Raw genomic sequence first — 10,551 nt, forward strand, 5'->3', positions numbered from 1 at the left:
AAATATACAAATTAATTTATTTTACACGAGCTCTGGTAAATTTCTAAAGTTAGTAAGATTAGTAAATCAATAGTGCTTTTTCTTACATTATTTTAATAATTGGTAATTAAGTGTTAGAAGTTTGGTTGCTTTAATCTCTAGTTCGTCTGGTCTATTTAGAAAGATAAAGTTTTAGGCCTCTGCTTTATTTAATATAGTTTTGGTATGTTTTAATTGTGGTGTGAGTTTTACTTGATTTTGATCTCTACTATGACTTGGATATTTAGTAGTTTGATGTTTTTTTTTGTTTTTTTAAATACAATTGACTATAAGGGGTCGAGGGGAGATATTTGTCGTATCTTATCCTGTTCCAAATTTAAGATGTATATGTACAATACCTAGGGTCTAAACACAATTTAAACATATATGTACAGCATTTGGGGTTCAAATTTCTAAATTTAAGTCTTGTCCACTTATCTAAACTAAAAGCGCAAAGTGGTATGTCTTGCGAACTTATAACGCTAGAAACCGACTTACGATACTTGTGGTGGGTTGGTTTTTGAATTTCGCGCAAAACTACACGAGAGCTATCTGCGTTAGCCGTCCCTAATTTAGTAGAGTAAGACTAGAGAGAAGGCAGCTAGTCATCACCACCCACCGCCAACTCTTGGGCTACTCTTTTACCAACGAATAGTGGGATTGATCGTAAAATTATAACGCCCCCACGGCTGGGAGGGCGAGCATGTTTGGCACGACTCGGGCGCGAACTCGCGACCCTCAGATTACGAAGCGCACGCCTTAACGCGCTAGGCCATGCCAGGCCCGAAAAAAAAACAAAAAACAAAAAAACATAGTAGTAGTTCAACCATACTATGACGTATCTGTTGCGGACGGTCAGAATACAGAACTCATAGCTCTGGGATAAAATAAACATAGTTATAGGTGTTTATGAATTTCTTTTACTCTCCCAAACGTATATTTCAGTGAAGAAAAGATGACGTAGAAGTCTCATCTAGACGTCAAAACTTTTTTTCACTGAATTCAGTGATGAATAATAAACCAGTTTGTCAGCTGAGTAATGACGGATGATTAATTGTAACTGTATGCCACATTTTATCCAAAGAACTAAGGTCAAAGATAACCAGTAATAAGTAAATAACTTTAGATTAAAACCAAACAAACATAGTTGTGGTCGGAACACTGTAACAACTATAATTAATTATAATCATGCTTCGCCAGTTTAGAAAGAAAAGTTACACCATAAAAATATTTTATATTTATTCAAAAATACACTAACACTAATTTCTAGAGTAAGCTGTTATTGTATTTTAATTAATTATTTAGTTCAGAAGTATCGTCACTAAACATTAATATTTTATATTCTTTGTTACAATTGCCGTAAGTCAAAACAAATGTCAAAAAAATGGAAAGAGGTAGTGCATATTTTGTTAATTATTCTGGCTACACAAAACTGTTTTTCACGGTATTTATTTCAACACATATTTTTCGTATTAAAGTATTAGTTTGCGACTGTGATTGGTTGAAAAGCATTTGTTTGCTTGGTCAGTTCCCCTCTCGGTTCTGGTTTTGTAATGATGCAATATACCAACAAACTATCACGTGAGATCACGTACAGCTATATAGATTATCTGTACAAGTCAAATAAAGATAATCCAGGCGAAACTATATAGTACGGGCGAGTAAGGCTGTGATTGTATTTCTTTGTTAGAAGGCAAATTGTGGTGATTACTTGAAGAAATTTGGAATTTTTAAAGGTTAGCGGTGTTTAATAGTGATAGAATAATACTAATAGTAACAAGGTATTACGCTTGTAATGGTACTGCGAGTATTTGCTTTTTTAAAAAAAATTCTTGTGAAATTTTTAGCCTAAAGAAGAGGTGTTTAAAAAGTCGCATGGAATTAAACAGTTGAAATTAAATTTTAAATACTTAGCACTTATTACACTACTTTTATCTTGTATGATACGCTGAATTTAGATCCTAACTTTTAGTATAATTTGTATTTAAGGTTTTAACTTCAAAGTAGAATAATTTAAGTTCTTAATATTAGTGCCACAGTTTAGACGTTCAAAGTTTTTCAACTTTAAATAATGTTAAATAATATTAACATAAACAGCTCTATTAGGAATAGAATAACATGTAAAAATTGAAAAGCGTAATATATTTATTTACCTCGTTTTTTTCTAAGATGTTTCGAAATTTTTGTTCTACTTTGTGTGGGAAGATACATGTTCTGTTTTGGTGTTTATAGATCATGTGTGTATGTTTTTCATAAAAGTAAATATTCTTCGGAATTTGAGAACAAAATGATTACTTTCCTGTTCTAAACTGTAAACTACTACATTCCATTGTAATATATTTTCTTTGATACTGTTATTACAGGTTTTGATACTGTATTTTCTTGAAACATTTTTCATGTGATAAATTCAAACACACTCTAACAAACCTTTGTTCTTGTTGAAAGTTGTAGTGAACTATTCTTCAAAACATGTGTTCCTGTGTGATGTTCTGTTTTGGTGTTTATAGATCATGTGTGTATGTTTTTCATAAAAGTAAATATTCTTCGGAATTTGAGAACAAAATGATTACTTTCCTGTTCTAAACTGTAAACTACTACATTCCATTGTAATATATTTTCTTTGATACTGTTATTACAGGTTTTGACACTGTATTTTCTTGAAACATTTTTCATGTGATAAATTCAAACACACTCTAACAAACCTTTGTTCTTGTTGAAAGTTGTAGTGAACTATTCTCAAAACTTAACATGTGTTCCTGTGTGATGAATGTAGCTATGGATGAAACTGTCTCTTATTGATTTTAAGTATATAAAAATTGTATGTGATAAAACATTTGTCATGTAAATAATACATTGTTCATTGCAAATAGTTACCAACTGTGAAGCTGGTAACTGCATCTTTCAATCAGTAGATGGTCACTTATTTTTCTGGTGTGATGTGAAAGGAACAAGGTATAGCATTAATGTGTTAACTGTGTTTTCAGAGGACAGAATCTGTTAACGTTTTTAGTGTTTTATGTTTGAAGGCACTTTAAGTGTGAAGTATAGCCTATTGTTTGAATGTTTTTTACCCTCTTCGTTTTTGTGTTTATAAGTACTTGTATAACTACAGTCTCATCAATGGTGCTGTCGTAGGATATCTATCAATTACTCGTATCATTTAAAGTTTGTAAACTAATACTTAAAACATCACAAAACAAAACAAAATTGTTTGTGTTATAAAATAATCATATGTATATACAATATTATCAAAGATTATTGTATGAAATATACAAATAAATTTGTAAATATACTTTACTTTAATGAGTGTTGGTTTTGAAAGTATGGAAAAAATTGGTTGCCCAAGAAGTTAGGTATATATATTAAGACCCATTAACTTGTCATGTTTTTGTTTTACAGCTTTACAATGAAGATTGTGCTACTTAGTTTTCTAGTTATAGTTTTAAGTGAAGCTGTCACTTATAAGGATGTGTTCCAGGAAGAGTGGCAAGTTTTTAAAGTTCAACATAGTAAGTATGATGTACCCTTCTGATGAATCTGAGCCTTACATTCATTTTTTAAATAAACACTTAATTTTTCCCAGCCGAATTGTTTTTTTCATCATAAGTTTGAATTACGAACTGTTTAAAGAGAAACGGATAATTTCTTAATGTGTCTCTGTAATTATCTTATGTAAAAACAAGTTGAACAATTTTCTCTTGGTATTTTGGGGAGGCAGGGAATTACTTACTTTTAAGTAGAATATAATGCTCAGAAAATGACCATTCATGTTTTTGTTGTTGTTGTTTTAGTAAGTTTCCAAGATCTACACAGCCTGTTGTGAAAACTGACAGAACCCACTTCATTATCATTTGGGAATTCTAATATTAAAATATAGTAAATATGATTGTAGATGCATATTTTCAATTAAGCTATTCTTAACTATGCAGAACAATTATGATGCAGCCAATCGTAAGCCCCCCCACACACACACACAAATTACTCTGTCTCTACTTTTAGAACCCAGTATGAGATTTTTGAATATTTAATTATAGAGACTTATTTGTAATGGATCCCTACATTAAGTATAGACCACTGTAGTTGCTAGATCCAAGTATACAATTTTTCACAACTCTGTTTTTCTGAATTTATAAGTTAGCTGACCTGACCATAAAGACCAAGCAAAGAAACCTCTTGCAAGAGATATCAGATACACAAAGGTTAAATTTTACTGACGTGTGTTTATTTAATATAATTCTCAGATTTCAACTTGTGACCACTGGTGTTGCCTGTGCCAGGTTGGGTGGAAATCTAAGCTTGCTGAAAAGTGGGAGTTTCTCAAAGTTAATCTTGATTATTGTGTTTTGGTTTGAGATGTTACAAACCTGTTTGTACTTAACTGGGTAATGCAACCAGCTAGTGTGCTGTTTAGATATAAATAATTAACTTTTTATACACCAGTTTCTCTCAACATGGGTGGGGGGGACTGGGCTTAGAGTAATAAAACTCCACATTTCTGATGCATAAAATCTGTTTAAATAAAGGTGTACATTAAAATCTTTACATTATCAAGTGAAAGCCGAAACCAAAACTAGTGTAGATCTTGGTATCTGTTACTCTAAGAATACATGTACATGAATGTTGAAGTATGAACATGCTTAACCTTAAAGTAGTTTAATGAGCATTGTTGATAGTTCAGTAAAGAATAAACATTGGTAAACATTTCCTGAATACTCTTGTGATAGATATATTTTTTGTTAAAGTGCATTTTTGGTGATAAAATGTTTAATGTATCTTAGGTAAGCAGTACAAGGATGTAACGGAGGAACAGTTTCGGTTGAAAATTTACTTGGAAAATAGACACAAGATTGCTCGTCACAACCAGAGATTCGAGAAGGGACTTCACAAGTATCGTTTGAAGATGAACAAATACGGTGACCTGGTAAGTGAACATTTGGTTGTCTTCAAATCCATAAGTTGTAAGATAGCAATCTGATTTTATTTTGTCATGGTTTTCTTTACTGTTCATTTACTATTTCTTTCACCATTAGCTGCATATATTTAGTTAAGTTAAAGTGCTAGCTTGCCTTCTAACTGATCACACTGATTTTGAGTGAATGTGTAGGTATTATGGAAGGTTATACTGTCTTCACATAGTGGTGTTTAACAGACACTATCAGTATTGTTAAAGGTAAAGTGAATTTATAAATTGGTTAGTCACATGTGGTCTGGTGACTAAAAACCCATGCCATAAGCTTCAGCCAAATTTATTACTCTATATTGATCTTGTAATTATTTAAATAAGGAATATTGTTCCTTTTGGTTTGAGATTCATTCTTTTCCTTATTTATTTATTTGAAATAATTGAAGTTGATATGTATTATTTTATCTTTTTGATAAGAGAATATTTATATCTCTATTATGAGAATTTCATCTTGAAATTTTGTGATTGTCCTGTAAATTAGGAACTGTACCAGTGTTTATAAACACTGGAGGAATGTGATATGTTAGGATATAAATGTGTTATTGTGTACATAATTATCATAACTGTTCATAATTTAACATATTTTCAATTTCATTGCCTGTGGAGGTTTACCCTCTTGGTTTATGGGTCCTACTTCCCAAACAAGTCTTATGAGGATAAGTTTTGTTGTTTTTTTTTGTTTTGTTTTTTATCTTTCCCAAAATGCAAATTTTACCCCAGATTTGTTATTAGTTTCCCTTTTATGTTGTAATTCTGAAGGTTCAGTGTAATCAAGAGTACAAAGTCTTGAATTGTGTTCTGTTTTGACATAAGTTTTCTTTATAAACTGGTCTACACAATTTTTTATTTTGCTATGTAATGAATTCCTTTTTAAAGGAGGGAGGTTTAGACAGGTTTCTAGTACATTGGAACAAGTTCAAGTCTGGCTGTTTTCAACATATTCTAAGTCATTTCTGCACTAGCTCACCTGAGTTTTTTATTACAAATTTGAATAATACCAGTTCTTGGAATTGCAAATAAAGTGTTTTTCAGAATTTACCAGTAGGTAATCTATTTTGTTTTTATTCTTATTACACCTATATATGTCTTGTGCAACGTTTTATAGTGATTAGAATGCTTAAACCCTGTTATGTTTAAGAAATAACTTAATTTAGGTTCTAATATTGTCTGTGCATGAAAAGTGTTGAGCAGCATTTTCCAAATTTCAACTCGACTGTTTTTTTTTTCTCATAGCTTCACCATGAGTTTGTGAAGGTTATGAATGGTTTCAAGCGACGTTACCGTAATCTCACCCTTGAATCAAACAGTGCCACCACATATTTGAGTCCTGCTAATGTACTGATACCTAGAGATGTTGACTGGAGGAAGCATGGCTATGTAACTCCTGTCAAGGACCAGGGACAGTGTGGCTCCTGCTGGTCATTCAGTACTGTAAGTTACTGTTAACATCTAATATTTTAAAAACAAACTATGGTGTGAATATTAGTTTTTGTATTCAGTGAATAGTTTATCTTACTGTCTTTCTTGTACTATTTTTTTCCTACAAAGACTGGCGCACTGGAAGGTCAACATTTCCGGAAGACTAAAAAACTAGTGTCCTTGAGTGAACAGAACCTCATTGACTGCTCCACTAAGTACGGTAATGAGGGCTGTAATGGTGGACTGATGGACCAGGCTTTTGACTACATTAAAGATAACCACGGTATTGACACAGAACTGTCTTATCCCTACGAAGGAAAGGTTAGTTTAGGATAGGGCTACATTTTAAAAAGTAGTTTCAAACAGTCTTTCTGTTTGATGGTAAATATATAAAGTCTATATAAAAACAGTTGTATTTTAGTGTTCTTTGTTATTATACATATATTTTAGTTTGTATACATTTTAAGTGTCAATTGAAATGCTGTGTATAGCAATGCTTTCCAGGTTTAATGCGCATCAGAAGAACAAAAAAAAAATTTTTTTATGCAATAGGTTTGGATATGAATATTAAACACTAAAATGCCCTTCATCCAATATGATTTTATAAATTGAGTAAATTACTTAGTTCTATAAATAAGTGGAAACTAAATACCTACATTGTTGTAATTCGTGAAGAGATTGTGGTACGGGAAATGTTAGCTATTCCTCTGAAAACTGAAATAAGTTATTTATACCATGCATATCTTGTGCATCAGCTTTCATAGAGGTCTAACATGTATATGATATTGTCTTCAAATAAAGTTATAGATAGGAACTGTAGGAAAAATCATGGTCTTCACAAAGTATTAATCTTGTTAATCAAAAATTGCACATGAAATAATCAATGCAATTAAACAAAGTTTGTTTACTAGAATGTAATTAAACTAATTTTGAATTTTGTTAATTTTATGTGGCAAAACTGATTGGAAAGTTAATCCTATGTGGCAGAATCTGAGTCTTGTAAGTTTGAATTGTTGAGGCCTGCTTGCCGAGTCAGTTAAAACATTGGTGTGACATGTGGATTTGGGGTTCTTGTCTTCATCAGGCCAGCTAAATATTTGAGCACATTAATACATTATTGTTTATATTTTTTTGGTTTTCTTAAATAGTTAATCATGGTATAATTTGACTATTTTTATAAAATTAAAATTCAAGAAATATAATCACAAAACACATTACAGGAAAGTAACAATTTCTAAATCTTGTGAGAATAATCTAATGGAAGAGTAAATACAAGATAACAACTATGAACTTCCCAGTGCATTGACAAGATGGGTCTTAAATTTCTTCATATTCTTGATATTCAGGTAATTAGTTAGTTTGAACCACCATCTTTAGGTGATAATATTGTAACTTTAAAACCTGGTGGACAGACGTTTTGAGTTAACTAAATCATTTTTTAAGTTTTATTTTTTAAATTGTGATGTATGTAATTGGCTTGCTTTTATTAGGAGGAGTTATTAATAATTAATATAATGACTTGTATTTTTAACCCTATTTTTATAGGATGATGTATGTAGGTTCTCAAAGAAAAAAGTAGGAGCTACTGACACTGGTTATGTGGATTTGCCTCAGGGAGATGAGGAGAAATTGAAGGAAGGTATAGCCACCATTGGACCCATATCAGTTGCTATTGATGCAAGCCATGAATCTTTTCAGTTCTATTCTTCAGGTATGTAAATATTACTAATTACTACCTAGTTCCCTCATCATGTGACCCCCCCCCCTCCCTATTTCTGCAGACACCTGAGAAAATATGTTGATATAAATTAGCCCAAACTTTAAAAGTTTTAAAAAAATTTAGTGTTTAGATATGAATGCCTAGAGTAGTAAATCTAAGTAAAATGGTAGTTTCGTTGTATGTTACTTTCCCACAATGTTTTTGGATTACACGCATTGATTTTTTTTATTATTGTGCTTAGATGAGGTAGCGAAGTAACAAGATTGTCCTTAATGGGACAGTGGTAAGTCTTTGGATTTACACTGCTAAAATTATGGATTCAATTCCCCTTGGTAGACACAGTAGCTAGCCTGATGTGGCTCTGCTGTAAGAAAATACACAGTATAAGATTTCATTATAATTTGAACAAATTTGCCTGAAAAGTTTATAACTAAAATCGGGAACAAAATGTCCACAACATGTTGGTCAGATCTTTCACTCAATATACTTCTGTGAATGTATTGTTAGAAGTGTTAAACGTAGTCATATCTGAAAGAATTTGAACAAAATATACTTCCATGCTACTTTGGCTTAAAACTTAAAATTGGATAAATATTCTAATTTATATTTTAAGTATAATTTACATAATACATTGATTTAATATCCTAGTTAACTGAAACTTTGGCAGTTATTACAATCAACTTAGTTTCAAATGAATGCCAATCATGTAATGTAATATTACTTAGTTAAAAATTAATTCGTTAAATTGTTTGGTTTAGATTGGCTGCTAAGTCTTCATTATTGGTTATACAGTTAGTCTTGTATTTGATTTTTTATAAGACTCTCGCACGCTCTCTCTCTCTCTCTCTGACGGACTGACTGACTGTATTAGCACGTTTTGTTTTAACCTTGTAAATGTACGGGTTGCTTTTGTACCTAGATCAGTTTCACACACCCAAAAGTATCCATGCTACTGTATTTAATAGACAGATGTTTTTGACAGAAATAGCTTAGGCATGTGTTATCTGTTACAGGTGTTTACGATGAGCCCAACTGCAGCAGTGAACAACTCGATCATGGAGTTTTGGCTGTAGGTTATGGTACAACTAAGGAAGGCCATGACTACTGGCTAGTCAAAAACAGGTAACTAAAGTCTATTTACTCATCATGATAGCATATGATGCTATGTAGTTTATTATATATGTAAAAATGGTTAGTTTGGGTTGAGAAAATTTTATACGTAAAAAAAATTTTCTCAACCGAAAAGAGCCATTTTTACATATATATTTCTCTACAAGTGGGATTTCTCGACATCTCTGATTATGTAGTGTATTATTTTTTCTTATTGAAAACTGATGCACATTTGAGAACACGTGATTTGCATCTCACTTTGAGTATTTAGTTAGTTGTATCCTTACAGGTTTATCACCAGATTGATCCAAGCATAAATCAGTGTTTTGGTTTTTTATAATATGTCAGTTGATTGGGGTGTTTGATCTTTGTGCATCATTTGTGTAGTTTAGATAAAAAGTGTGATTTTAGATGTTGCAGGAAATTCTTACAATGTCTCTTGTTTTTTCCCAGCTGGGGCAAAACTTGGGGTGATGGAGGATATGTGAAAATGACCAGGAACAAGAACAATCAGTGTGGAATTGCAAGCCAAGCAAGTTATCCACTTGTTTAAGTGCACAACATGATTAACTACTTAAAAACTTAGTTCATCTTCTAAACATGACTTGTTTTGTTACTATAAAAATGGAAGTGAAGGGCCCATAAAGTAAATCACAATTATTTGCCACTCATTGAATACAAACTGAATTTTATAAAACTATTTTATTGCTTATGTAATACAGTTTGTTCGATTCTGATGCATATATATTTTTTTTTCTTTTAAAGTTCTCAGTTGTCCTAGGTATTATCACCCTACTTACTTCTTCCATTTATTGAAATTGCATTTTCAATTTTGTATCTTTTTGTATACATTTTAATGGAATAAAGTTGTCTTATAAAACTATCAACTTGTGTCTTATCTGTTTTAACTACTACATCAGTTGGGAGTGGTCTGTTCTGATATCATAGAAGAGTAGTAGGAACTTTAACCTGTAATAAATAATTTCTAAAGTTGTTTTGAAATTAAAATGAAAAACTGTTCAATGTTCAGTTTGTAAGATACTTCATTTTGCTTATTTTATAAAAAATCTGTATATCTAGTAAAAGTAACACTGACAACACTAACATAAATACGACTGAAACAAGGTGGGTAATTAAAGTAACTTGCTACACCTCAAGTACTAACATTAGAAACAATAAATAACGGTTGTCATAACTACAAAGTAGCAACAAATTTCATTGTTGTTTAAGTTTTCAAGTAACTTTTCGAGGAAATATTGGAATGTAAAAAAGTTACCAATAAGATCTCAAGTTTGGAAACTGTATTAAATACAATGATTTA

General features: G+C 31.4%; 1 protein-coding gene across 1 annotated transcript; it reads left to right on the plus strand.

The window, feature by feature from the left end:
* Window positions 1-1,544: 1,544 nt before the first annotated feature.
* LOC143257238 (cathepsin L-like peptidase) lies at window positions 1,545-10,113 on the plus strand. Its single transcript, XM_076515652.1, has 8 exons — window positions 1,545-1,754; window positions 3,418-3,527; window positions 4,797-4,939; window positions 6,215-6,412; window positions 6,530-6,721; window positions 7,946-8,111; window positions 9,134-9,242; window positions 9,684-10,113. The coding sequence occupies exons 2-8, from the start codon at window positions 3,425-3,427 to the stop codon at window positions 9,781-9,783; spliced, it is 1,011 nt and encodes a 336-aa protein (XP_076371767.1). The 5' UTR covers window positions 1,545-1,754; window positions 3,418-3,424; the 3' UTR covers window positions 9,784-10,113.
* The last annotated feature ends 438 nt before the right edge of the window (window positions 10,114-10,551 follow it).

This window comes from Tachypleus tridentatus, chromosome 7 (assembly GCF_004210375.1).
Source record: "Tachypleus tridentatus isolate NWPU-2018 chromosome 7, ASM421037v1, whole genome shotgun sequence".
Taxonomy (NCBI): Eukaryota; Metazoa; Arthropoda; class Merostomata; order Xiphosura; family Limulidae; genus Tachypleus; species Tachypleus tridentatus.